Source organism: Molothrus ater, chromosome 11 (assembly GCF_012460135.2).
Source record: "Molothrus ater isolate BHLD 08-10-18 breed brown headed cowbird chromosome 11, BPBGC_Mater_1.1, whole genome shotgun sequence".
NCBI classification, from domain to species: domain Eukaryota; kingdom Metazoa; phylum Chordata; class Aves; order Passeriformes; family Icteridae; genus Molothrus; species Molothrus ater.
The window spans coordinates 8,631,071-8,658,490 of NC_050488.2; the positions used below are offsets into that span (position 1 = coordinate 8,631,071).

The 27,420-nt window shown below is 38.8% G+C and overlaps 1 protein-coding gene across 13 annotated transcripts in view; it reads right to left on the bottom strand.

Moving 5' to 3' along the window:
* ERC2 (ELKS/RAB6-interacting/CAST family member 2) overlaps positions 1-26,003 on the bottom strand; it is a 407,210-nt gene extending 381,207 nt beyond the window's left edge. For 11 of the 13 annotated variants that reach the window (XR_004981047.2, XR_004981046.2, XR_004981043.2 and 8 more), the window contains exons 1-2: positions 25,680-26,002; positions 12,462-13,261 (exon numbers count right to left, since the gene is read on the bottom strand). Coding sequence is in view for 1 of the 13 variants with exons in the window: in XM_036390910.2 (XP_036246803.1) it covers positions 12,462-13,118 (657 nt within the window). In the remaining 12 variants the exon portion in view is untranslated. Of the gene's footprint in view, positions 1-12,461; positions 13,262-25,679 lie in introns of all 13 variants that reach the window. The other 2 variants (XR_004981048.2, XM_036390910.2) reach the window with 1 other exon arrangement.
* Positions 26,004-27,420: the final 1,417 nt, after the last annotated feature.

Below are 27,420 nucleotides of genomic sequence, written 5' to 3' on the forward strand. Positions count from 1 at the left end.
TCTATTTTCCCATATTCATTTATTAGAGAACGTAAATTCACTCAGAAGAACTTGTTGCAGACTACAAGGATGTTGCTCTTCCCTGAACTGTGAAGAGAGCAGGATGAACCCATTTGATGGTTGTCATTATAAAGGTTTAGCAATATCTACAAACTCTTCCCCTGTGTGCACATGCATGCTCCCCAGTGACAGCGAGTTTCAGGTCAAGTGCAGGTCCTGCAGCACAGCTCTTCCCTCCATGGCCTCACTGCTGGGCAGGCAACATGGGAAAAGGGAAGGACAAACCCTGGGCAACAGGAACATTGCCTTCCTTCCTGCCTCCTCACATCGGAGCTTTTCATCCTCTCACATGTGGGTGATGCCTGCTACATCAGGGTGATGCCTGCTTTTAATGATCACACAACACAAAGCACTGCTGAAGAGCAAAGAGTTACTTTGGAGTTTGGGAAAAGGAGGTGAGTAGCCACACTGTCCTAGAGAATTACTACCTCAAGACAGCAGACTTTAGGAGTCAAAGAAAATGCATAGCCAAAGCTGAACAGCACAACAGAGGAGAGGGAGATAATACTGAACGTGCAAGATGTGTAAATGGTATAAATAAGGAGTTTATACAAATTGACTCACTCTTCTTAATCACACATAATCCTGCCAGTAGCCTTTTGCCAGCTGAATTAAAAACAAAAACAGCAAGTCTCATTATGTGTTTTCCTGAATTTTCTACCATCTGGCAAAAATGAGGTAATCAATAAAATGAAAGGAAATTCATAGCAAAATAGATTTACTGTAGTTTTTGCAGTAAAATCTGTTTGTTTCTGCACATTTTAGAATTCCTTATCTGTTAAGATTATTATTAAAAACAGATGATTACTTAATTCTACAAAAAAAATGTATGATGAAAGTAGGTCTTGAAGGGTGAAGTTTGTTGCAGACACTATTAAGGCAGGATTAGGAAAAAAAAAACAAAAAACCAACATATTTCCACAGTAGTAGGAAAAGATTGATCTTAATTAAGACACTGAAAAAAAAATAAAGCACAACCCTTCAGATCATATAAAGATAGAATTTAAAAAAATATATTTATGGACATTTGAAAATAAAGTGTCCAGGGCAAAAACCAAACACACTATTAGAGCTAAAACACACTACTGACCTGCCAAAGAGAGAGTAACTCAATGGCAAATTGTGTTTGTCACTGCACTCACAATATCAGCAGTGTCCAACAGTGTCATGAAGCAGCAATGCAAGTGTGAAACACCTGCAGTATCCCAAATGTGACACTGACTTAGGAAAAACAGCAGAAGAACATGAGCAATTGCTGGTTGGCACAGAAATAAAGTGAGGGAGAAGTAGAGGGAAGAAAGGCACCTGCAAAAAATAATTGTAGAAGTTGAGACCAATTCAGTCAGAAGCAAAGGTGTCTTCCTATACTCAAACTACTCTACTTTTTTGAGTGGCTTTTAATTAAGATATGTTAAAATACCTCAAATATTAATAATGCAACACTGTAACAAAATTTGCCATAAAATATTTATATTAATATTTCAATTAGTTAATGGCACTAATTTTTTCATCTATTTTATCTCCAAATTATCTCGAACTAAGCTTTTGGACTATTAAATAGCGAGTAGATTCTACCTCACATATTTGGTAACTAATCAACTGGACACAGGTGGGAAACGAACACCTAGAAAAACTTGGGAACAAAATTGGGTTTTCAAATAAAGTTTCCAACTGGATCAAGTTACCGTTTTCTTCTGAGACCACTGTGACACAAAAACAGGAGACCCTCTAGATGAAACAACTAGGAAAAATATATTCCTCAAGATAATATCATTTTTTGTAAATCTGCATAACCTTTCCTCTAATACTTGATTCTATGTTTAGCCATCAAGGCACAGTGAGGCAATGCTTTATACAAGACCTAAACTGGATAATGGCCTTGCCCTATTTAACACAGGATCACTGGTGCCTTCAATTCATGTTTTATTGTTACATCTATATATGTCTTTAAGAAAAAAAAAAATCTCTTCTCTAAAATGTTACACGCAAATATTTTTCCTTGGAGTTCACCTGAATGGCGCTGCTTGTTAATTCCACAGTCCTGCGGCCAGGACAGCGCAGCGCACTCAGGTGGAAAAGTCTATCACCAGTGTCCTCATCTAATTGCTCAAACTCTCAGCCTGACAGCTCTCCCTCTTCAGGGGATGAGTTGCCTGAACAGGATGAAGAATGCCTGGTTTTGCCTTCTTCAGCAAATTCTGTGTTTTCTACTCCTTAGCTCTCTCCTCCCTTCCTTTACTGCACCAGGGAATCTGAAGACAAAAATATCTTTCAAGTGTAAGGAAAGTACCAGAGCATTCATACACAATTATGCAGCTCATTCATTCCCTTATTTCAACCAAACTAAGAACGTACAAGTTATGTTATAAACAGAAAAATAAATATACTAAAAATCTATTTTAGTTTTATATTATTGTTATTTTAGTATATTTATCTATAGAAGGTGACACAGGAAGCAGTGGTTGTTAACCAGTGATGAAAAAACATGCCAAATCACTCTTGCTAGCAAAACTTACACCAGCATACAACCCATTGTTCTTCTGAAAATAAATTTTTAGGAAGAACTTCAGATTTCCAGAGTATTGTACTATCATTCCAGTGGTATAATGTAATTTTCATTACAGTGTTAATTATCAGAAATATTAAAGGTTGCAGGTTTATTTTGGATTTTTCACAATATCTATTAAAACAGATAAGACAATATAATCCATACCTAAATGTATTCATGTTCACATCAAACTCACTATAAACCTCAGTGATTTCTCAATAGGTAGCACATACTCCATAGCCCAGAGAGCTGTGCTGACAAAAAGGTACATTTTCAGGATGATGTGGAAAGAATTTTGGCTTCCAAATAAAGGGTAATTGGGAATTTTTATTTCCCCCAAGGTACAGCTTAGTTTCTGTAACTCACGTAAGAAATTTAGTGACCATTGAATGCAAAATAGTCTGATTATCACAAGTTATAATTTCTTAATCTACACACATGCATAATTACATATACACATCAATAGAACAGCAGGCTTTTATTACAGATATGTTGATCGCAAACAGTGATTCTTCAAGTTTGGATTGACACATTTTATTTATGCTTTGGTTTATCAGGATTTAAATATAACCCACTAGTTTATCTCCACCTTCCAGAGTATCCAAATATGATTGCATTTCTTGACTGATTTAGTTAAGACCATTATTATGCTTCACCAGTAACCAGGTAGCTGGAAGTTCATGCCACACACAAGAAAAAGTTCACACTAACAGGACTATTCTTTCAGCCTTTCTACCTACAAATTGCAAAAGCTACGTCTATTTACACAGTTTAAATCAAAACACAGAGAAAAGATCTAATGTTCAAAGCACAGCTCCCTGCCTCTTTCTGTGATTCTCTCAATTTAAATGCAGGCTTTTGCAGTGAGACTTGGACTGTACACAATTAATGCTGTAGTCAATTAAATGGGAACTTGAGTGAGTTCCAAAAGCAGGCCTTTGTTTTAGGGTTTGCTGCTGCTCTGAAGCCACACCCCAACGTGTGTTATGCTTTTCCTACTGACCTTGGCTTTTCTTCCACAGCAATGTCTGTGATGGGGCCCCACCCTCTCATTCAATTATAGATGAGAATGGAATCCAGACCTTACAAGACCTTAGCATTCTCTGCATCTCTAACACTGAAATATTCACATTGATTTGCCTCAGGATTTTCCTTTTGGCAAATCCATCATTTACTCCTTTTTCTTCGGGGCACAAAGAGTATTTACATGAAATCTACTGCTTTGTTTTAACATGTGTTTTGTTAGCTTTTTTGTCATCTTCCAACACCAAGAGTAATAGCAACAACTATCCTGTGGCAGATGCTTAAGGAAATTCAGCAAGTAAATATTTTCCCTATCCCACGGGGATATTCTAAAATTAGTAGATTCAAAAGATTTATTTGCTCCTGCCACGAGCAATCCAACTTGAACCGAAGTTATCCTCTATAAAATATGCCAAGGGTTCCTGAATCCTGGTTTCTTTACTACCTCAGCTGACAGATACTCCAGCAATAAATTCAAGTAACAAATATTATCTTGCAGCTGACAGCTTTAACAAGTGACTCACTAGCACCAGGGAATACACAGTTCCATAGTCAGGAATGCCAGACACCTTCAACAGAGGAAATGACAAACAGCCCAAATCTGACCCTGCATGGCATTAACCAAGCAGAACTCCCAGACATGCAAAAACTCTGCAGAAAATGAATCAATGACCAACAGGTTAAGGCACCCTCACACATTGCCCTTACCCTGACAACAATCTGAAATGCATCTTATGAATTCAGGAATATAACAGAAAAGAGGAAGGTTAGGAAGTGTCAAGCAAGTTTATCTTTAAATTATATGCATATATAAATAAATAAATATAACACACTGCAGCACAGCCAAAAGGGTTGTGTTTCTCAGAAACAGCCCAGAGGAAGAGTTCCATACTGCAGGCTAATTGAGTGTGGCATTATCAATTGCCTGTTAGATGATTTGGGGACAGCTGGCAAAAAATACAAGATGAGGACCAAAAGAAAGGAAAACATCTGAAATTTTACTAATAAAGACTAATTTTACTAATAAAGACTAAAAATGCAAAATGAGAAAGAAATTACTCTTTTTCAGTACTTCTTTCCTTTTCTGTCTTCCACTTTAGATGATGGAAAAAATTCTGAAAAAATATTTCTAGCATTTTTTTCAGATTAAGTCGAAGACCTCAAGGAAGGAAGCCATTTTAGAGAACCTAACAGAGAAATAAAAATATGTTTTTTTAAAAATAGTCCAGGAACTACTGGCTCCATCACAATCAGTGGAAAAGAAATTCACCAAGGATAACATTTGATGTATTATCTATGATACCTGTGAGAAACTGCATAATTGATGAGATTAAAGGTTTAATTAACATCTCCAGGAGACTTCATTTATGTTTTGTAAAACTTGCTTTCCAAACAAATTCTTGCATTATGAACCCATTTATGGTTAATGTGATGTATCCAACACCACCCAATTCTAACAAAATTCAAAATGGCTTATATAAAATTACTTCTCTTCTAACTTCCTTGAGTCATTCTGACAGCATAAATTACCTACCAGGATAGAATTGAAGCTGGACTTGCCTAATTTAAGACAGGAGGGGGCAAAAACCAGCAGGTGTGGCTTAGCAGTAGGTGCTGAAGGAACACCTTCAAGCAGAGCTGCAAGCCTAAAGGGTAACTTTAAGGTAGTTTTATCCCAACTAATATTCTACTAGAAAAATCTATGCTTCTTCTGAAGTGGTCATTTCTGAGACCCTGTCATAATCCTGGCTTCTGTTACAGGGTTTTACCCACACAGCAACACAACAATCACCACTCAACAACAAAGTGCATCAGATTGGGGAACAGAGAATGCAGTACCCATCTGATGTTGCAAGGGAATTTTAACGGGATGAAATTACTAAATTCAGCTGAAATATCATCTTCAACAACAAACAATAAACCAATAGCCTTTCAGAAAACTCCTCATGTGATACTTTAGTTTTAAGATGATCACCACCATGACAGGACAAAAAATCCACAACAAACAGTAGCAGGTTCCGAAGTGCTTTGGAGTGAACCATCAAATACCAGTTTAGGAAGTGACATGCTCAAAGCTGGTGAGATCACAGTTTCAAGTCCCAGAGCCCCACACAGTTCCAACCACCTTTCATTTCAAAGACCTGTCTGCTATAGAGTCAATCCATCTTCTCAGAATGTTACTGGTCTTGTCTATTCTTTTTTATGAAGAACACTCAGTGACACGCCTTATTTGACACTCATTCTAAGACTTCAAGATGCAAATGAAATTTCATGCTAGAACTTTGACACTGGATAACTGAGAATGACCCATATCCTGAATTTAGTAGGTATTTTGCAATATTCAGTAACTTTTAGTTTCCAACATGATGAATAAAGTCCCTTTTGTTCTAAATAAAACAGTACTCTTTCAGTTGACAGCTACACAGAGTGCATCGTAAAGACTACAATTCATGGTCCTTATCTTTTTTGAAATACTGGGGACAACAGAACAAAACCAAAAACTACTTTCCTCAGATCTCTTTATACCGCAAAAATGCCCAAAAGGGTGTAACTTACTATTACTATCCTTTCCAATTTACTGCTAACATGTGATACAGTTTTCATACAGCTTAAACTATCAGTTCCTACTTTTTAATGAATACATGAATACTACTATCTAAACCAGAATAGCACCAAAAAGCTTCAGGTTACAGAGTCACATTCCTATTATTCATTTTTCTAGCGCAATACTTACCAAACTTTTTGAGACAGAGGGTCTCAAAAGGTTAAAAAGTAACTAAATTCCCTCATTCACCCTCAAGCACTTTCAGGTTATTACTCCACCAAAATTTCCTTGGTTATCTGTAGTATCATGGCCCCCTCCTTATGAAATTCTACTCCCGCCAGAGCCAAGAGCCTTTGCTCCTCATCAGTAACAACAACAGAAGGCAACACACACCCTTGAGGCCCAGCTTATTCACTGTTCCTCATCCATTACACACCACCCCCTCCTCAGCAGAACAGTCCTGCTGCTTCAGCCTCCTCCCATTTCACAGACATGATTATTTTGAATATAAGATGAAATCCACTGATTTCATTCTACTTTGCTATTCAGATTATGACCATTTGATCTATTCCATGTGGTTAAATGCTTAAGCACTTTGCTGCATTTAATAAACAAAGTAAAGAAGAATATTTTGCACTTACCTAAATTGCCATCAATGTACATGAGTTTAAATGAAGAAAACAGTGGAAACATGCAAAATAAAGTTAAAATCAACAAGTATGCATGCAGCTCAAGACAGATATTTTTTAAAAAGCAGAAGAAAGCAGAATACAACAGTACAGTGAAAAACAGAAAACAAGGTGAATGGGTGTGATTAACCTACCAGCTTTACAGAATTACCCTAAAACACCTTAAGAAGCTTTCACTGGTTGTAAATACTATATTAAAATTCGATGTTGGAAGTGTTTTCTTGAAAGTCTCATTTAGTAAAAATACAGCCAATTCCTTTTTACGATTATTAATATGAAAACATACCTCAGGTAGTACAGTAAACCGTAAGCACAACATTTCCATTCCTCAGATTCCTAGCTTTCAGTTGTGTAACCATGTACTTCATTAATATTCACAATAAGCTTCAAAATCCCTGCTGTTTTAGACATTTACAGAATAAGATGGGCTGAAAAATATTTATACCCAAAAAATCCTCCTCTGACCACAGCTGGTATTAACAAACAATGAAAGGTCCTTTCCAACCAGTAATCAAATGCACACTTGGACCCATTAAGGAAGGCAATGCCCATCTATGAACTCACACTAAATACTCAAGTGCTGGCAAGTGCCTGCATATTCCACTACAGTGAACCTACAAGAATTTCAAAGGGCATAAACAAAATATCTAAAAAAAAATGTTTAATGTATACCTTAGCCTAATCAGTATTTTATTAGGAAAAAATTTCAATTAGTACAGAGAAGGGAAATGCCATTTCAGAATATTTGTCAGTGCATTTTCTTTTATTGTTCTTTTTAGATTCTTGTCATGAATCAAAGCGAAAATGAAGAGCATGTTGTGAAATAACATTGAGTAGCAACTCACAGTTGTAAATTCATGAATACACATTCCCTTCTGTACTGATTATTTTATCAGCTCTATTCTGCTAATTGCAGCATCTGAGTTATTCACATTGCTACAGATGGACAAAAGTTACTTGGAGAAACTATTTCAAGAGAATTTTTTATTCAGAACCATAAACCTCAGAGGAACTGCTCACTATCCTTTTTATCTTCTCTCCATCTCATTAATCACAAGTAAATTCCTGCAGTATCAGGATAGGAACTAAACTTCAAAAGATCAAAATCCGTAATGTGTTCTCAAAGAACACATTAAGTCAATTAAAATTACCTGTTTGGTTTTTTTTTAAGGGAAAAAAGGATCATGCTCACCCATTTATTTCCAATACAACCATGCCATGCCTGTAAATGAGCCACTGTTCATGGCACACAGTGTCCATTTTGTATTAACTACGTATTAAATAATTACATTTTTAAGTAAGCAAAAGTGGCTTATTTTGTGCAACAGGACTTAATATGCATTTTAAAAAAATCACAGTGATTCAGTTTTTGCAATGCCATAAAAGCAGCATATAAACTGATAAACATTCATGTATTTTATTAGAAGCAGCTAATCCAAAGCAATAAATTAGTTTTCCCTCTTGGCAGGCAACAACCTTGGAAATTAATATTGCTGAATAAGGTCTTGTGTCTTCCCAGCACTTCCCACCTCATGGCCTTCTGTTGTCCACTGAAACCTTCCACACTAACTCTCCTGTACATTGCACACAATTAGAAGTGTCTCATCAAGCCAGATTAGAGAGAATAACTACCTACCTAGGGGAAAAAGGCAAAATCTCTGTTTGGGACGTTGAAAATGGATGACTCCAAGATGAAGAATTACTTAAAATAGTTAAAAACATATAGAGTACTTCCTGCCCCTATGTATAAAATATGTATACACATATATAAAATAATTCCAGTTATGCTGTGAGAAAATATCACAAAGAACATGAAGAACAAAAGCCAACTAAATATGGGCTGTGATATCAAATACAGGTGCTGAAAGCATACACTTTCAGAAATATAACAATTTTCAAAAGAAAAACAGCAATGTCCAAGTTACTGTCCATAAACTTCCTCATGGATCCCCTTCTGCTTCCAAAAGTTTAATTTTAGCAATTTTCCTGTTGAAACAGATCCTACCATTTCAAACTAATTCATTTATTTGGCAAATTTATTTTCATTTATAATTCTACTTTCCAGGATGGTTTTAAGCCTTCCCCATCTTGCCATTATTTGGATGCATAACACATCCATCCTTTAGGACACTGATGAAAGCCTCAAGCACGTGACAGATCCCTACCAGATCCTTCTGGAAACCTTTCCAATTTCACCATGAATCACTGATAATTACCCTTGGACATAGGCGTCCAATCAAATACTCCTCCATGTAGCAGCAATTTCCTGTCATGTGCTTCCCACCAACTCACTAAAGGGAAAGCTTTTGAGACAAAGTTTCCTTAACATCAATGTGGTGCTACTGTTTTTCCATTATGAATAAGGGTGTTTTCCTGTCATCGAAGAAAAATCAGATGTCTTTGACATAATTTTTGATAAATCCATTGTGGGTGTTACTGTATTTTTTTTTATTTTCCCTCTCTATATTTAGAAATAGCTGATGATTTTTTAAAATACAGCTTTGAAATAATTCTTTGAGTTTTGCAATATTTTTTCAGAAACCACTATAAAAATATGAAACATTTTACTCATTCTCTCATTTCGCTTCTTTTTTGGCAGGCAGATTTGCCCTTCTCCAGTCTCCTGGGAGCTCCCAAACTTTGTTAGGAGACCCAGAAATCCAGGCAGGGTCACTTCCATCATGGACAGCCAATGTGAAAACACTTTGCAGTGTTTCAGAGTGAAACAACTTCTTTTTTAAGCAAGTTTTATAAGCCAGGAAACCTCAGACACACAAGGACAGACTGATCACTTCTAGGATAGATGTGATAGAGCACATCACCTTTTTTGTTCTTTAAAACTACAGCTTTTTTGATGATTCTGATTTAAATCAGTTGTTTGCAAGAATCAATAGCCTCCTGAATAAGAGTGACAAACAAGCTGACACAGCCAGCTTGGGCTTCCACCAAGCCATTCCTTCAGAAAGGCTCCTTCCAAATGCTTACAAGAAAAGTAAGCGGCAATTACATAAGAGCATGGGTACTTTTATACCCAAATATTTGATTGCAAGAGAGGAAATAGCAGAAACACATGGTTGACTCCTAAAACCAAGAGAAGGTCCCTGGAGTTCTGCTGGAACCTGTGGCTGGGCTTTGTGCTGACTGACACTTCCTGAGCAGCCCAAAGAACAGGGTGATCAGTAAGATGACTAATTTCCCTCATGGTGTTTGGGTATTCAGGGCAGTAAAGACAAAAGCCAAATGCAAAGAAGAATTTTATAAGACTAAGCAAATAGTCAGAGGCTGGCAGATGAAATTCAGGGAGATAAAAGTGGCACACAAGTGAAAATAATCCTACCTTTAAGCATAACAAGCTGGGATCTAAACTGGTTAGAATGAATGGTGAGGCTTTTTTCAGCTATGATAAATATTTCCATTAAGATATTAGCTTAGTACTCAGTAGAAGCAAAAATAAAGGGATCCAAAACTGGAAAGAACAAACTAATTGTTGGGAATTTCTGTGAGAGAAATACAGAATAAAAGGGCAAACACTACAACATCAACACCACTCATTTTACACCTTATCAAACACTTAAGATGTTTTGGTTCCCTTGCCTCAAAAAAAAAATCCCAAATATTTAACAGGTCTGAAAAACATCATGTTACAGTTTCACAAGGAATTATCACACATGGTAAGATGCTGCTGTCTGGAAAAGAGCTGAGGGAGGGATGTGAGGATGGCACTGTAAAGTCCTAAGTGGCACTGAGACTGGCACCAGACATCAATTATTTATTGCATCTTTCAGTACAAGGAGCAGGAAATCCTTGCAAAAGCAGCCAATGTCTAGTGAAAAACCAAATGAAACCAGTGGTTCCTCACAGGTATGTTAGGCTGTAAGAGCCTGCTGGACACTGGCATTTTCAACAGGCCCAAAAGAAACTGGTTGAATTTAAAGTTCACAGAGTTATTAAGCACAAAGAAACAGCAGCTGGATCACAAGAAGCACATGCTGGGGATACCACTGTGTACCTGGCCTCTTCTGTGAATGTCTGGACACTCAGCAATGGAATAGAGCTACCCAATCTCTGTGTATTACAGAGGGAGGATTCATGTTAAATGTACACATAGAGCAAAACACATGGCTTTTGTCAGGCTTGCTGTTACAAGAAAATAAGAGTTTGTCAAAGATACAACATGAATGAACTCACAACTGAGTTACTAGTTTACTTTCCCTCAAGATAAGCAAAACTAGATTTCAGGGGGAAAACCCAAAACAGAATTGTCATTGGTGTGTGACAAAGTCTCCAAACACCAGATTCAAATTCCAGAAGTCAGTATAAGATATTAATGTGACATTTCCATAAGAAACACATCAGAGTCTATTAGAATAATTCTCCCTTTAAGGTGACACCAACTACCACAATTAAAGTATCTAACCAACCTAGTTTTTGAGAAACAGAACCTCCACCATGCATCTTTTTTGTTAATATTGGTTCTAGCAGCATCCTAGCGCATCTGCTATAAATAAATAATCAGCAACTACTATCATCAGTCTGGATACAAAAGTTATACAAGATAGTAATAAATTAATTCATTGCACTGAATTCCAGATGACAACTCAGCCAGTTTCCCACTGAAGTAACTGGTAACAGACTTGCCAGCTCTGTAGATATTTAGGTTCACGACATGCCTAAAGGTGGAAAGTTTGCTGAGAAGCTCTAATTCATCACAAACTTGGAAGTAAATTAAAAATCTCAGTTGTTGCTGCCTGCCAGCATAGAAGTTTAGAGTTGGAATCTGGAAGTGAGAGAAACACAGGACTGTGTTTTTGTCTGGAGAAAGTTAACAGATGGTCTAAAAAGGAGCAGCTTTAAAATAAGACCAGAAGCCAAAAAGTGTGTGGAGAAAGGAAGGATAATTTTTTTATCTATTTTGTGCTGCTGTTTTGTATAGCTTTGTATATGTAGCTGTATATTTGATACAGCAAAGTCTCAAATGTTGACTTCACAGATTTATCTATCCAGACTAAAATATTTGAATCTTTCTATAACTTCAGGAAAAGAATGTAACAATGCAAATAGAAGTATTTGAAATACATATTTACAAGATACTCATTTACTACAATGCAGGTCTCTGAAATTTTACTGAAAACTTCGCTTCATTCTGTAATGCAGAAGTACAGAAAGCTGAATATGAGGATTTATCTTCTTTTAACTTTAAAACTGTTAACTCCCTGCACAGCTTAAACAAAATATGCCTCTGGATATTTATTTACACTTTTTCAAAAAGGGCTCATTTACCTCTTCAGAAAATGTTGCCAAGACAACATTTAGACAGTTGCAAAAAAACCCTAGAGAGAGTTTCAAACATAAGAGAAAGGGTAACAATTATTTTATCCATCTAAAATGTGAAGGGATGCTGCACAAAGGAAATTATAATCTGCATTTGGATTCTTATTATTCTTCCCTGCAGTTTAGCAGTCAGAAGCAGATATACCAAGGCATAAAATTCTTGTGAAAATATCAAACTTGTGCCAGCACTGGATACAGTACCAACAGCAAAACATCAAGTGCTTGGTTGTAAATCAACACAAAGAAACTTACATAATTTACTTACCTGATTTTCTTCATGGGAAACTCTCATCTGTTCTTTAAGAACTGACATTCTGGCTGCTTCTTCTTTCCTCAATACTCTCTCTTTCTTTAGCTCAGGACTCCAGAAAGTTTTGATGCTGTTCATAGAGGACCCCAGCTTGCTGTCCTTAATGTCAAGTTCTTTTCTGAGAAGGTCATTCTCCCTCTGTAGATCCTTAAGCTGAGCCTGCAGATCTAACATGGTGCTATCCCTAACCTGCCTCAGCATGGAAGGAACCTGGTGGTGGTGGTGGTGTGAGGATGCGGTCAGCCCTCCGTGCTGGTCGGCGTAGGAAAGGACATCTGTGTGTGAGAGTCCAGCAGAAGCGATATTGGGGCTGCTCCCCATGGCTGTGACTCGGCCACCATACACAGCTCGATTTGTAGCCCTTCCAAGAGTCATGGTGCCCTTTGGGAAAGTAGTGGAAGCTACACCCTCGTGGTCACTCAGGTACATTGGTCCGGATGTTGCATAGGCTGCGTTAAGGGACTGGATGTTCTCCATGGACAAGGTCTTCCCTGCCCCCCCGCCTCCCCCGCTGCTCGTTCTCCTGTGGCCCAGGCGGGGGGACCTCGGCAGGCGGGGGGACCGGGAGGGACTTCCTTCCAAGTTGCTGATTGTTCTCGCGCTTCCATACATTTTTCTTCTACTTTGAGGTACTATTTAGTAAGAAACTAGTAACACTGAAGTTGAATGTTAAATTAAGAACTCCGGCTAAAAATACTGGCAGTTTCACCGCATTCTTCCAGTAGGCAAAATCTGGTTTTCCTCCCAAGAGAGACCTGAAAAAGAAATTATCAAATTAAGTTTTAATATTAAAATTAAATTTTCATTTTGGAAAATAAACTTAAAAGTAATCACCATATATAAGAAAAACCAACTTCCCAGAGTAATAACTACAAAAATAAAATCTGCTATACATTTTATATTTAGGATGATTAGTTAAAAATGCATTTGCAAACTAATTTCAATCAAAATAAAAATCCTCATTTCTTTCTTGCTAGAAAACTCTGAGTTAAAGCTTGCTAAACTAAGCTGGAATGAAGAACATGGGCCCAATAATATACCATACCTTTCCTTGTCACTTAAATGACTGACAATATGAAATTTATCTAAAGAAAAATATGGATTATTGGCATAAAGACCTACTCTCTAAAGCCTCCAGAATTCATTCCCAAGTCACACCGATATAAAGCAATCTTGTTGATTTACTTTTTCAATTTTTAGCATTTTAACACCACTGTCCAAATCTGCCCCTCTTTTCAGCTGTCATGCAGCATTCAAGAGATGACCCACAGCTTGTTCCACCACAAGAACCTGCGCAGCTTTTCTGCTGTCTCAACTTCAAAATACTGACTAATTAAAAAAAAAATTCCTCTAATTCTCAAGTGCCAGTCACCCTCTGGCCAAGTAACTCATCAATCCTCTGAGAAATCCATCCCTGTATCTTTCTAGTTGCCTAAAACAGTTCCATAGCTCCTTCATAGACAAATCTCCCATGAGACCAGAACTGAAGATCACTTTCCTTCCACTGCTCCTGGCAGATGCTGAGCAAAAGCAACAACAAATCTTCGGAATTGACAGAATTGACCCCACCCTCTTGCTCACTCAATAAAAAAACACAAACAAAACAAACACTCCAGAAAAAAAATACATTCGAGTCCGGTGAAAAAACAACACTGCTAGCAGGAAATGCCAGTGTCAACTTAAACTGCACACAATAAAATATTTTTAGATACAGCAGATATGATACATGGCCAGGTGGGTTGGGTATAAATTTGTTCATCCTCAGAAGCAGAGGTACAGAATATTTTATCTTCTATCATGTCCATACTGTTTTTCCTTTTCAGTGTGATAAATCAGTACATTTTTTGCTCAGAGTCACTTAACTTACTTAGCCTTCTGTTTATGTCTCTGATAGGTATTTTTAGGTACTTGTTTTGCCTTTTAGAGCTTATTAGTTGTGGTCTTCTCTCAACTTGTGTGAATTTTTGGAAGCTCTTATATCACAGGACACTTATCTTGCTTAGCACTCCAGTGCTTACCAGTGAGCTCTACTGAAAAAAGAATCCTCATTCCTTACCCGAAGTGAGGCTAACTTCTCACTGAACTTCTTCAACAATGTTCCAATGCTAACTGAACATTGTAACTTCCATAAGCTTGGGAAAATCCTGAAAGCAACAGGAAAAGAGAAGCAAAACACCACCAACCACTGTTATTCCCTCCACAGCATTTTCAATTTCTTTTTTTTTCCCTAGAAGTATTCTAATCAAAACAGAGACCTCTGTGTTGTGAACACAAACACACTGATGATATGCTTGATTTTCTTACTTTAACAGGCTATTAAGGACAGCTCACAGACCAAAAGCTGAAAACCCTGACTTTGCAAATAAAAATGGAGAAACCCTAAGAACAGTTTTAGTTTGTTACCTTCTACAACCTGAATTATACAGACTGGCTTTCCTGCAAACACCTCAGAAAAAGGCAAGCACACAAAAATATGCTTTTTTCAACATGTGTACTTCTTAAGGATAAAATTGGAGCCTTCCTTTATCACTGTGATACTCAGACACAGTAGAAGCCAGACACCATTGCTTTATGAAAGAGGAAAGAAAAAGCACCTACATCATTTTCTGCTCTTTACTGTTTCTACATGGAGCCTTCCTAGCTTCAGGAAGATTTACTGTGTGTCTCAATACATCAGGAATTGGAGACATGAAGAAGCAATACCAGCCTCAGAACCTCAACAATTGCCACACAGATCACCCTCTACTGCCTGGAGAAAAAGAGAGAGGAGAGATCCCATCTTCCCACAGAACCAGCTGACAAAGCCATCCCAGTTGAACTTAGAGTGGACAGGTGAGATATAGACAGTTCTATTTTGAAAGGCAATTTTATTTTATATTGCTATTTTAATTGGACAGGGAGGAAGGAATACTAATACTCTCAAGTAATAATTCTTTACTAAAGCTGTAGGTGTTGCAGTAGCCAGGACAAAGGAGTCACAAAGGTCATATCCCCCTAAAACCTTCTCTGAGAAAAAAAAGTCACCCAGCTCCATCCAGTCTGGCAGAGACAGACTGCAGACCCACTACACACATTTCCCTATAAGAGTTGAGTTTTAAAATCCAAATTAGCTTACTACTAGACAAAAACCCAGATGCTCACCTGCTTGGCTCAGTATTTTCTTAGTTTACAGAAATGCCTTTAATGTACATCATGTAAAATTAACCATTATAATGAGTTTATTGTTCTGCATTGCAAACAAAACTATATTTTATGTGATCCTTTTAGGATACAGAAAATTAAGCATGCATTCTCAGCTGGGGGCAGGAAGGCAGGCACTAGCCACTTTGCCTCATGCTCTCATCATCCTTGAAAACCTCAGCGGACCAGATACCATTCATGCCTCAGTGCCCCCAACACCTGTTTCAGCTGCAGCTTGCCTCCTTCTCCACATTCCTGCCCCACCTGATCTCCTGCACTCTGCACACAGCAACATCACAGGCTCCTGTTTCCCACATGGCACAAGTCTGACAACTCACTTGATTTGTCTTACAGCTTTCTATTTTTTGAGAAACCTGGAGCACAGGATTCTGATATGGATGCTACTAGAAGATCTCACTCAATTTAGTTTCCAAATCCTTCCTTCTGCATTTAACATAATTACAGAGTTTGCTTGCAATACTGTATACACAGTACCCCGTAAGCTCTGATTTTCACTGGTTACACACTTACATGCTGAGGGATGATTTAGGCTTTTAGTGTCCCCTCCTGTGGCCTGAATCACCTAGTCAGCAGGAAGTTTGGGTATCAGCCAAATACTTAATAGCTTTGCACAACTACTTGCCAATATTAACGTTGAGCCAAGAGCTCAAACATTTGTAAAAGTACCAAAAGCTTCAAGGAAATCTCTTCTGTAGAGTTTACCTCCCCAAACAATATATGGTGACAGTTAAGTGCAGAAATTATCAATCCAGATTCCACACTGTCTAAAACTGTTTAGTACTATACAATTCCCCACATATAAACCAAAAGAAGCAAAATAGGAAAGAAAAAAAAAAAGGTGATGTAGAACACAATGCTTGTATTTTCTCTGCCAGGACTGCACTTTGAGGCACCACAAAAAGAAGGAGATTGACAGAAAAAAGTCTGTTCCATAAAAACATGTCCAAGCAAACAATGATTCTTATTTTGATAACATCTTTTAAATGCTCTCATTTAAAACACAGCCTCTCCATACACAGAAGACCAGGAGCACATGTGTATTAAAAGTAGTGACTAAGAGTCAGAAATATTTCCAGAACTTTCTTTTGGCTTACATATGTTTTCTACTGCTTTCATAGTGGCACAATGCATTCTCACAGCAGAGAATATTCTTTTCTTCAGATGTCTTTACTATCACAGCTGATGTGAAAGAAAAAAAATGCAGCAAGCTGATATAAACTAGATACAGAGAACCCAAATCTGTTGTAGAGGAACCTGCCTTGCTTCATTAATCTGAGCGGGCAGCCTGGCATGCCTTCTTTTAATAAAATAAAGGAAAAAAGATAATACAGTGCTCTTTATATGGTGTTATTACAAGACCAGCATTGTTTCTATTAAAAGGAAAAGTACTTTCTTTTCCTACTTACCAGGCTGACCAAATAACTTCTTCTCCCTCACCTTTTTTTAATCCAAAAAAGAAAATAATCCATTTCTTTCTGCTACTCTACTATTCCTTACAAGTTTGAAAAACAAAGCATATATGACAACTTCAAAAGCAACATTTTCATTTAGGTTCCTGAATCTGCATTTCTTATGTAAATTTAAGTTTTACTCCAGTCTGCACACTACATTTCTTTTTACTAGTTAACAGACATTAATTTATCCCCTCTCTAGTAGCTTGCTGTAAAAATTACACATATGTAGTTGTAAATAAAGTTGGTTCCAAAGCCTGTGTTAATCTTGTGAGCTGCTCGTGCCCCTGAGCTCCCATCAGGGCTACATGGATGAACTGGCATGTGCCACCTCATGGGAGCAGGTCCCATCAGGTCTGCCTGCCTCTCCCTTTCCCACAGAGGAAAATATGAAGGCAAAGGTAGGAGGGGCTGCTCAATATGCACCTAATGACATATATGGAAAATAAAGTTGTCAGGCATTCTAAAACCATCAGGTGCAGTGACAGCAATGAATACTTGTCATGCAATCACAAAACTCCACCAATTGAAATATTTGCTCAAAATGCCATATTAAAGATCTTGAAAAGCAAGGAATTCTGACACCATTATCAGGATTGTCAATTATATTACTCTCAAATATACTTAAGTGAAGGGTCAACAATTAATTTTTAACTCTTTTATACAAGTTTCATGGGTTTAAAACAAGCCCAGTGTTCAAGAAAGATTATTTCTTTCAAAGAATTTTTACTCTTTATTACAATGTTTGAGACATAATTGTTATAAAACATTGTAATAGTTAGAAGTAGGCTTTAAATAATATAAATAATATTTAAACTCCACCAGTTGACACCTCCATTATTTTATAACTTTTAAGTCAGGTCTCTGTTGCTCAAACTCCCATTCTTAATGTTTTACCTCTAACACTTCCATTAAAACAATTATTTCCTACTGTCTTGCATGTGACAAGTATCCTGGGGTTTCTAAGACACCTAAGGAAGGTGAGAAATTTGAAATTTGTTTCATTTTATTTTTCTGATGTCATGTAAAATATAAAAGACCTCAAAATGGAACTTTAAAAAAAGGGCTCCTACAGCCAAGCAGAGGCAGAACCATCACATCTAATTTTAATTGTTATGCCAGAGAACACCCTGTATCTTTATAAAAAGCTATAGGGCAGCCAATCTGCCAAGTCTGGGCAAACACAACCACGTACAGTCTGTAACAGTTACCTGCCAGTGCTGAGCCTTTCTCACTCTCCAGTCCCTTCTGACCCAACAGCCACTCCCCAGGTGCAGGGATATTTAGGGTTACCCTTGGTTTACACTACAAAGCACCGAGAGGGGTGTGAAGAGTTCCAGAGGTGCAGGGTAAAGCACCTCAGCTGTACCTGACTGCAGCTCCCAGTCCCACACTCACTATGTCATTGTTTTGCTGCCCATCTGCTCTCTGCAGCTCTGAACATGGGGATTCTATTTTTTTATTGACGGGTGGGAGGGTGGGTGGTGTGAATCACAAGCAAAAAGGGACAGAAACCCAAATTCCAAAACACTGCTTGTCCCTGCTCAGTTTTTTGGTTCTCAGCTTCCCTGCACCATAATGACCTTCCCAGGACACAGATATTCCTGAAGACCTGGCAAGCTTTTGGTTTTCCAGATAAATATTTCCTAACACTTCAATCCTTGCAGGTATGCAGGTGTCTTGTATGCTAAATTCTGCACCCTAGTCTGTATTCATCATGCCTTCCATCCTGCAATTGTTATTCACTTGCCTTTTATTCCCTTCTCAATAAGAATTCTCATTTATCAATGCAAGCCTGCATTTATAAGCTCCAGTATTTTGTGGAGGATTATTCTAAGGCACTTGGTAAATCAGGCAAACAGTACGTTTCATTTAATAACTATTAAAGAAAAACAACAACAACAATCATGCGTTTTGAGTTTTTACTAAAATAGTCTCCTTTGGGGAAAAAAATAATAGAATGTAGAAGTACACAACATTCTTCAGGATTACCTGAAAGTTATGCCTAATTATTAGCACAGTTATGCTTTGCTTTTGCCAGCATTCACCTAACTTGAATGACTAAATAATTTACAGAAACACAGTTATAGACTGAATTATCCTTTGAGAAGGTAGAGCTTAAAAATAAGCATGATTTAAGAAAACCTAAAAGTTTTCCAGGAAAAGTCTGAAAGACCAGACTTGTTCTGTCATTGCTATACTGTCAGCATTTACACGAATTCTGAAACAAAAGGCTCTTCTGCTGGTAATATATATATTAAATGCATATTGAAGACTACATTCCTTTTAGAAAATAACTTAAGTGAAAATAGTGTAAAAAGGAAACTGACCAAGTTTATAGTTTGACCTGTAAATTTGTCTATTTCCAAATTAAGTATGCTTTACAATAGTCTGTCATTTACAATTATAAATGCATCTTAAAAGTATGACATAATTCCTAATGGTTTAGAAACCAAGAGAGATACTCCCACACAATGGAGCACTTTCAATTTAATTCAATATGGCTACTCCCATGCATGTTACTAAACACACGCTTACACATTTGCAAGATAAAGCTATATTTTTCCTTTTTTGCTACAAAGCTTCCATTCTCTGTAAAAAGGCAACAAAATAGTCACAGGATCAGCAATTAAGACTACCTATGCAGCCTCCAGCAGTTTCTTAGAATACTTAAATACTGGGATATTTAGCAAGCCTAAATACCCATTCTGCAGTTGACATTTATTTGATTCTAGAATAGCAAGATGCCTACTCAAACTGCAAAACAAGAAGCATATTGGTGCATTCAGCTTGCTTTGAAACCATCACCATGTAAAAACCTGTAGAACATTGCTCCTCTGTTGTCTTTGCCCAGACACAAGAGCATGCACGTTTCAGGACCGTGCCAAAGAAAAACTGGCTGGGCTTCAGCCACATCAGATCAAAGCTGTCCAAGGAACTTACAGGCTCTGTAAGCAATGCAAGTGATTTAGCAGATTAGCTTCCAATTCATCATAGAATCAGCATCATGGAACCATTAGAAGACCTTGCACTTCAGGAATTGCCTTTTTATTTATTTATTCGCCAAAAGAGTGGAAGAGTTCCCCAAGCACTTGGTGGCTGGCTCATAATTTCACAGCACAGCCCAATCTGCCCCCTTTGGGCTCACACTCAGCTAAGCACAACCACACCAGTTCAAAAGTGCAATTTTTAAGTCCTCACAGGCATCTGACTTAACATTTGAAGTTGATGACAGACATTATTGTAACTGTTTCCTTAAGGAAAAACAAATGACTTGAGCAGATTTCAAATGAGGTCTATAAATGAAAGCTGAGGTACATCATGACTGCCAAGGCTCAGCCATCAAAAATAAACTTGCTGTACACAGCAAACTGTCTTCCAGAGAAGCCCCTGAGAGTACCCATTTCTTCCACTATTATTGGACATAGGTAAACAAAAGGAACTGTGCTTTATTTACTAGGTCATATTTGTCCACTAATCTGAATTGTTCAAAGAACATAAGTGGTAAGAACTGCATTTCAGCAATATATTTTGAGGAAAAGAATGCACTGCAGAAAGCTGTTTAAGTCAAAAACCTCACCATCACAGAAATAACACAGACCTGTGCTGTTTTATAAATTAATTAAATAATTCAGACACTGCATGTGCCAAGAGATAATGAAATATATATCTGAGCAGATTACCAGTAAATTAATTTTACCAACCATGAAAAGTGTTTAGATGACAACACTGAAAACTGAAGAGGCAGCAGCAAAATTTCTAACAGGACTCAACTCATATTTGACAAAGAAAAATCATTTCCTGAGAATTCCATTACTATGGCCTCCAAGTCCTGCAATGAAACAAGCCAAACATCCCAAACAGTGTAGCCACATGCACAGACACACTAAACATCCGTGAGGCATTGGAATGAAGGGACCAAGATGTGCTCTGTAAACCTCTCAATGTATGGAGAAGGTTATGTCCCATTAGTCAGCATCCCAAGTGATCTGATTTGTTCACTTGGAGGGAAACTGCCCCACACGTTACCAATGCTCTGTGCAAAATGCAGAAATGGCAGAGATTTGTTACATTTCTTTCACTTTCTTCAAAATAAATTGCACATTATATCCAACTAAGCCATCACTACAGACAAGGCTTTCTCCAGTGCCTTCCACCCCAGCTCCACAGTACTTCCTGAAACTACAGCACATCATTCCCACATATACCTATATATTTATATATACACACACCATTTCCAATCCTTTTACTTCAATGTCCCATGTAATTTCTCACACAATGAGAGTTTAGTGTTAAATCACTTTGAAAATCTCCCAATTTTCAATTTTTGTAGAATTTAGCTGCTAGATTCTACATCTGCACTGTGAATTCAGTTAGAGGAATAGGATAATGAGCAGGACAAACAGGGGGAAGTATTTAAAAAAAAAACCACAAACAGTATTTGCTGCAAGTGGGATATTCTAACCAAGTAAGTACATTGATCATTAGTCACGTGGTAACTAGCCTGAAACATTTCCAGCGAATGCCAGTCTGCAAGATTGTCCTAGAATGAGTTTTTAAGATAGTCAGAAAGCAAATATCACCTTTCAAAAACCTAATCTTAAAATTCACAGAAATGCTCTGGCTTTGCTAAACATCCAAAATGTTAAAGACTCCCACACATCCAATCACAATTTCCAACTGACATACACCTCAAACTCTTAGACACATTTGTCTGCTTTCCTGAAAGCACAGAAATTCCAACTCTACACATCTCCCTCATTATTCTCATTTTCAAGTAAAGGAACAGCACATCACTTGCCCATTGCAAAGTCTAAATTTCTAATATCACGAAAGAATTCCAAGTTTCTGTAAATAGAAATGCTGCAGCAGTAATGGAGCCTTATCCAGAGAAGTGCTGAAACATCTTTGCTCCTCCTCTCTCTTTGGCAGAGCTCAGCACCTGACAGACTGTCCCCAAAAGGAGATGTGGTTCCTAGTTTGCCATTACTCCAAAACAAATCCTGGCTACTTAAGATATTTCAAAGCTGGGAATCTAAAAGCCACCATCACTAAATTAATCATAAAAATCCCTAAAATCAACTGCCAAGAAAGCAACAACAAAATTTAAATTCCACAATGCTAATTCATCAGACACCCACATTTTGACATACAAACATCGGATATCCATGCTTAGAAAAGTCCTTGGACCTCTACAAGCAGTCAACTGCTGCTTGCCAAGGAAACAGGTTGGGGGTTTGTGTCCATCTTGCATACAAGCAGTAACAAACCAACAGAAGTCAATTTCACTTGATTTCAGGAAGACTGGAAGAGATGGCTTCTTTCTATAAACTACTTTACATCTTTAAAAATGGAATAAAACCAAAATACTCCAGAACAACATTTAAATGATGTTTGCTGATATGCCTTTGTATTTTCTTAGTGTCAAAGTATCACTTAGAAGAAGCAGCACTACAGAGTTCATTTTCAGAATTTAGTTTTAACTATGACCCTGAAAAAGAAATTACAAAGTCATTTTACTTTCAAATAGCTCCTACCCTTTTGCCAGCACTTAACAGAAAATAAAAGCCAGTGTTAGCGCTGCAAAATATAAGTAAATTGAGGCAAGCTCATCATTCCTAAATACATATGAGATCATTCAAAAACTAAGACTTAAATCACAAAAAAATTTTAACACAATCCTAAACCAAACAAATAAAATATCACAGATAAGAAAGGTCACATAATAATAAAAAAAAAAAAAATCAGTATCAGAGTAATATGTCCTAGGTGGATCTAAGATCCTCTACACATATATATATCTCCCAGGCATTAAAAACTAAATTAAACCGATGATAACAAATGCATCATAGTGGATAAAAATATAACAAACACCCTAAGAGATACAGGTGGGGGAACATATGTGGTCTTTGGAAGCAATACACAGGCTGGTGGCCTCACTCTCTTTGAGGGGTGAACAACCCACTCTTTTTTCTTAGTCATCCTTCAAAGGTCAGTAACAATCATCTTTCTAAAGCAAAAGGAAAAATATCACCTTGAGCATGCTTACACAAAAACACATGCTGAATAAATAACTCTCTAAGTATCATATATATTTGACATTCTAAAATGGTTGCATGTGTTCTTTTGGTATTTGGCTGCTAAGGATAAGGCCCACACCTTTCTACAGCCTTCAGAGCAGGCAAGGAACAGCAGGAGGGACTGGCATGGATGCTGGATCTCACACCACCATCCACCAGAATTTGACTAGCAGTAGATTAGGAGGAGTTGAAGAAGCACCCACAGGATAAGAGGTCACGAGATGGGTCTTGTCCAAATGCTGGCAAACCACAAGAGCAAGGATACTGAGTATAATAAGGCACCCACACATTAACCAAGAAATTTCTCAATTTTTAATTTTAAGATCTACCCCACCCTGGGCATGCTCATAAACACAGCATGGGGTTTTTTCTCCATAGTTCAGAGGTGTAGTTCCAACCTGAGCTGGACTGCCCTTATCTCAATGAGCCTACAGAAGAAATTGCATTCCCCTCACTCGCTGGACAGAAAGTCTCTCCTTCCTCCCACATTCCTCTAAGAAAAGTGAAAATGCTAACTCACCTTGATGCCTTTGAAAACCATTTTACACAGAGCTTTAAAACAAAAATAACACCAGTAAAAATGCTTCTTTTATGGCACTGAGGAGATGTGGAGGCACTTTCACACACAGCCCTTAACACAGTCACCCACGAAGCCAAGGCTTGGACTGCAAGTTTCTTCCATCAAGAAACTAAGAAATCTTTTCCCACAGAAACATATTTCTTAAGGGACCTGGATATACCATTATACACTCTGTGTGCAGGAACAGACCCTTAAAAAAAAAAAAAAAAGGACCCTTTTCTTCCTTCTGCTAGGGGAAAGGAACTAAGGGGAAATGCACTGCTCCAGCACAGGGACCGTGAGGGGACTGCGGCTGAGGGGTTTTATGGCTGGTGTTTGCTTCACCTGAGCTGTGGGAGCGTTCGCCATCCCCCGCCCTTCCAGGGGGACAGTCCGAGGAAATCCCCCCGGCAGGGATTGGTTTGGGGTCCCGGTGGGGACGGGCAGCTCTGACACGGCCGCTGCGCGGAGCCGGGCCGGGCAGGCGGCCGGGCTCCCTCAGCCCCGCTGCCGAGCAGGAGGCTGGCCGGGCAGTGCCCGATGTTCTCCCGCCCTGAGCTGGGGAAGGGCCGCAGGAGGGCTCTGCGCCCCCATCCAGGCTGTGGAGCTCTGCGATTCCCGGGGGAGGGAGGAACGGAGGAAGGGAGGAGGGCGGCAGCGCATCCCCAGCATCTCCCCTCAGGGCAGGGCGGCGGGGCTGACACGGGGAATCCGCTCCGTCCTCGGCTTGGCGACGGGGAAAACCAAATGCCAGGGCCGAAGCGACTTGATGGAGAGGAACCTCCCTCCCTTCCCCGCCCTCCGAGGAGGGGGAGCGGAGCGGGGCCTGCGCCCGGGCGGCTGCCGGGAAGGGGCCGCGTTCGAGGCGGCCGCCCTGGACACGCACGTGGGGCTGGAGGGCCAGGGATGGGAATAAAAACAAATCCCGAACGACAACAGCCAAGTGAAACCACTGATTTAGAAAGCCGACCAGAAAACTAACCCTGGCAAGTAGGATTTGCCCACCCCTTGGCTGCACTTATTGGCCGCGCTCGTGTGCAACGAGCTCGTGTCTGCCAATGCCAGTGGTCGGCCCGCGTGTCCATCACCACGGGAAGAGCAATTCGCCGCTAAGGGAATAGATTCCCATCCATCCATCCATCACAAGGCTTAGCAGGTAGCCGCCTAGAAATCAATCACACACTAATAAAAAAAAAAAAAATCCTTCTTCATCAAATTACTACCGTAGTGCTCCCAGGAAAATATCTATGTATCTTTGGTGAACATAGGCGTGGACATCATCGCATTCATCACTTGTCCAGCCTAAAATGAGCTTCTCTTAAAAAAAAAAATAATAAACCCCAGCATCATAAATGAGGGACCCCTGTAAGTATTCATTAATTATACAACTGAAAAATAATACCCTGTTAGCATCTGTTTCCATTTGCCAGCCACTAGAAAGGAACAGAAATCTCCCACCTTTTTTCCTGACACGGTTTTTAAAACACCAAACATTATCCGTTATTTAGGTATAAAGCTAGGAATTTCAAACACCCATCAATTCTGTTCTAGAAAACTTTAACAACAAGAATAGTATTTTTAAGCACAAAAAAAAAAAAAAACATATTACAAAATAGAGTCCTATGGCTGCTTTTAATAGAAATTGCAAGAGAGGCTTCTGGTTGACGATTCTGTAGGGAGAGGCACTCTGTTACCAGAATAAGATGTGCACTTGGTCCCATTTATTACGATGTATTTCCAAAGCAATATAAAAAGCCTATTCTGCAAATTCATCTCCAGATTCAGCTACCAGACAGTTGTGAAAAGCAATATCCAGCATTTCCTCAATCACAGAAAATTTACAGTCATGCATCCCAGCCATATTCTTGTTCAAGCTTCTCACCTTTCAAATCATTGCATCTGCCTTTCGTCCTCACATGGATTTTACAACATCACGTTTAGCTGGCATCCCATTTGCGCGGAGGAGGGAGGCAGCAGGGCGAGCCGGAGCCGCGGAATACCTGCGAGGGGCTGCCGAGAAGGAACCTGCTGCGGTCGGGGGAGGCTCGTGTGCCCCTGTCCCTCGTCTTTCCGTCCCTCAGCGAGTCTCCCTCAGTCAGCTGCGAGCCCGGCTGTCTGGGTTGCCAGTCCCTGACTCAACATTCCCAGCATTCCCGAGGAGCCGGGGCTCCAGCGGCGCGGCGCGGAGCCGCCGGGGGCAGCAGCAGCAGCGGCGGCGGCAGCACACGCACCGCAGCCCGTGATGCCTGCGAGCATCTGGCCCTGGCCATTCACCGGCAGCCCGCGGGTTCCAGTCCCCACCCAGCCATCGGCTGCGAGCGCCTTACTCATTGGGAAACAGCCTAAAAATACACCTAGGTCTGCGTAAAACTGCAGAGGATAGATCGCTTTCTCGCCCCTGTTCACTGAAGGCCAGAAATGTTCAAAGGCAGGTGCTTCAGAGCATGATGTCTAAAAAGCCATTGCTATATGCGTGTATTTACAGAAACAGAACAAACACAGAAATCTCAATCTGTGTTTGGGCTTAAGTGTCAAAGAAATTAAGACGACATCTCTATTTATTTGTGAGTTTTTTTTCGAAAAACAGTATGCAGGGGGAAAAACCACAGGACTAGCTGCTACACAAAGCCTGAAAGCCTTTTCCATAAGAAAACTGCAAACTGCATTACAAATTATTCCTGAAATTTTATTGCTTTTTATTAACAGGAGTGAAAGAAACTTCTCTAAACATCACTGGCATCCTAAGAACAGAGGGTTTGTTCCTTTTCTATTCTTCCCTCTTCTCAATTCTTGTTAGTTTAATCGATTTGCATACAATTATAAGTGATCACCTTTGGTCTTCAGCATCAATGCACCTTCATACCTTACCCTACACAAAATTTCACAAACACATTTTATCAGTCTCCTCCTGATCTCATTGCCATAACAATGATTTTTAAGAACAATTTCAGATTTGTAGTTGCTTTAATATAATCTCTATTTTATTTCTCTCTTGCCCACATAGGCATCTATAAATACCACTATTAAACAGCATTGAGAACAACAACTTTTATGGAATTACTGTTTAAAACTATGTCAAATCAAATTGATTTCAACCAATTGCATTTAAAATTAGTGTAACACTTTATTGCAGTATCTGAATTATCCAAAGCCAGCTGAAATAATTGGCTGTCATAGGTATTTATTTGGAGATGCTAGAATGTCATTCCCAGCAGGAGCATAGCAGGTTTCTATTTCCCTAAGAAAGGGAGACAATCTTACAGTACCCACCTATTTTAGCTATAATTGCAATAGAGGGCAAATACTTTTTCTGAGTTCAAAGTAATGGAATAACCATGATTAAAATGCTGACTTCAATTGCTTTTAAACCTGCATACTTATTTGAAGATATTTCTGTTCAAGTAGTTTCAAAACCATGAAAAATATGGACAGAGAAAATCTGTTCCTGAAGAAATTGACAAGAAGGGACATGATTTTGTATACAAATAATTTCACTTGATCTGAAAAGCAAAGTATTCCTCAAGAGTTAGCAAGACTATCTGTAGGAAAACAGACAAGCACTGCAAAATGTGGGTCACTACACTGAATGCTTCAGAGCACAAGAAGTGCCCATTTTTAACTTA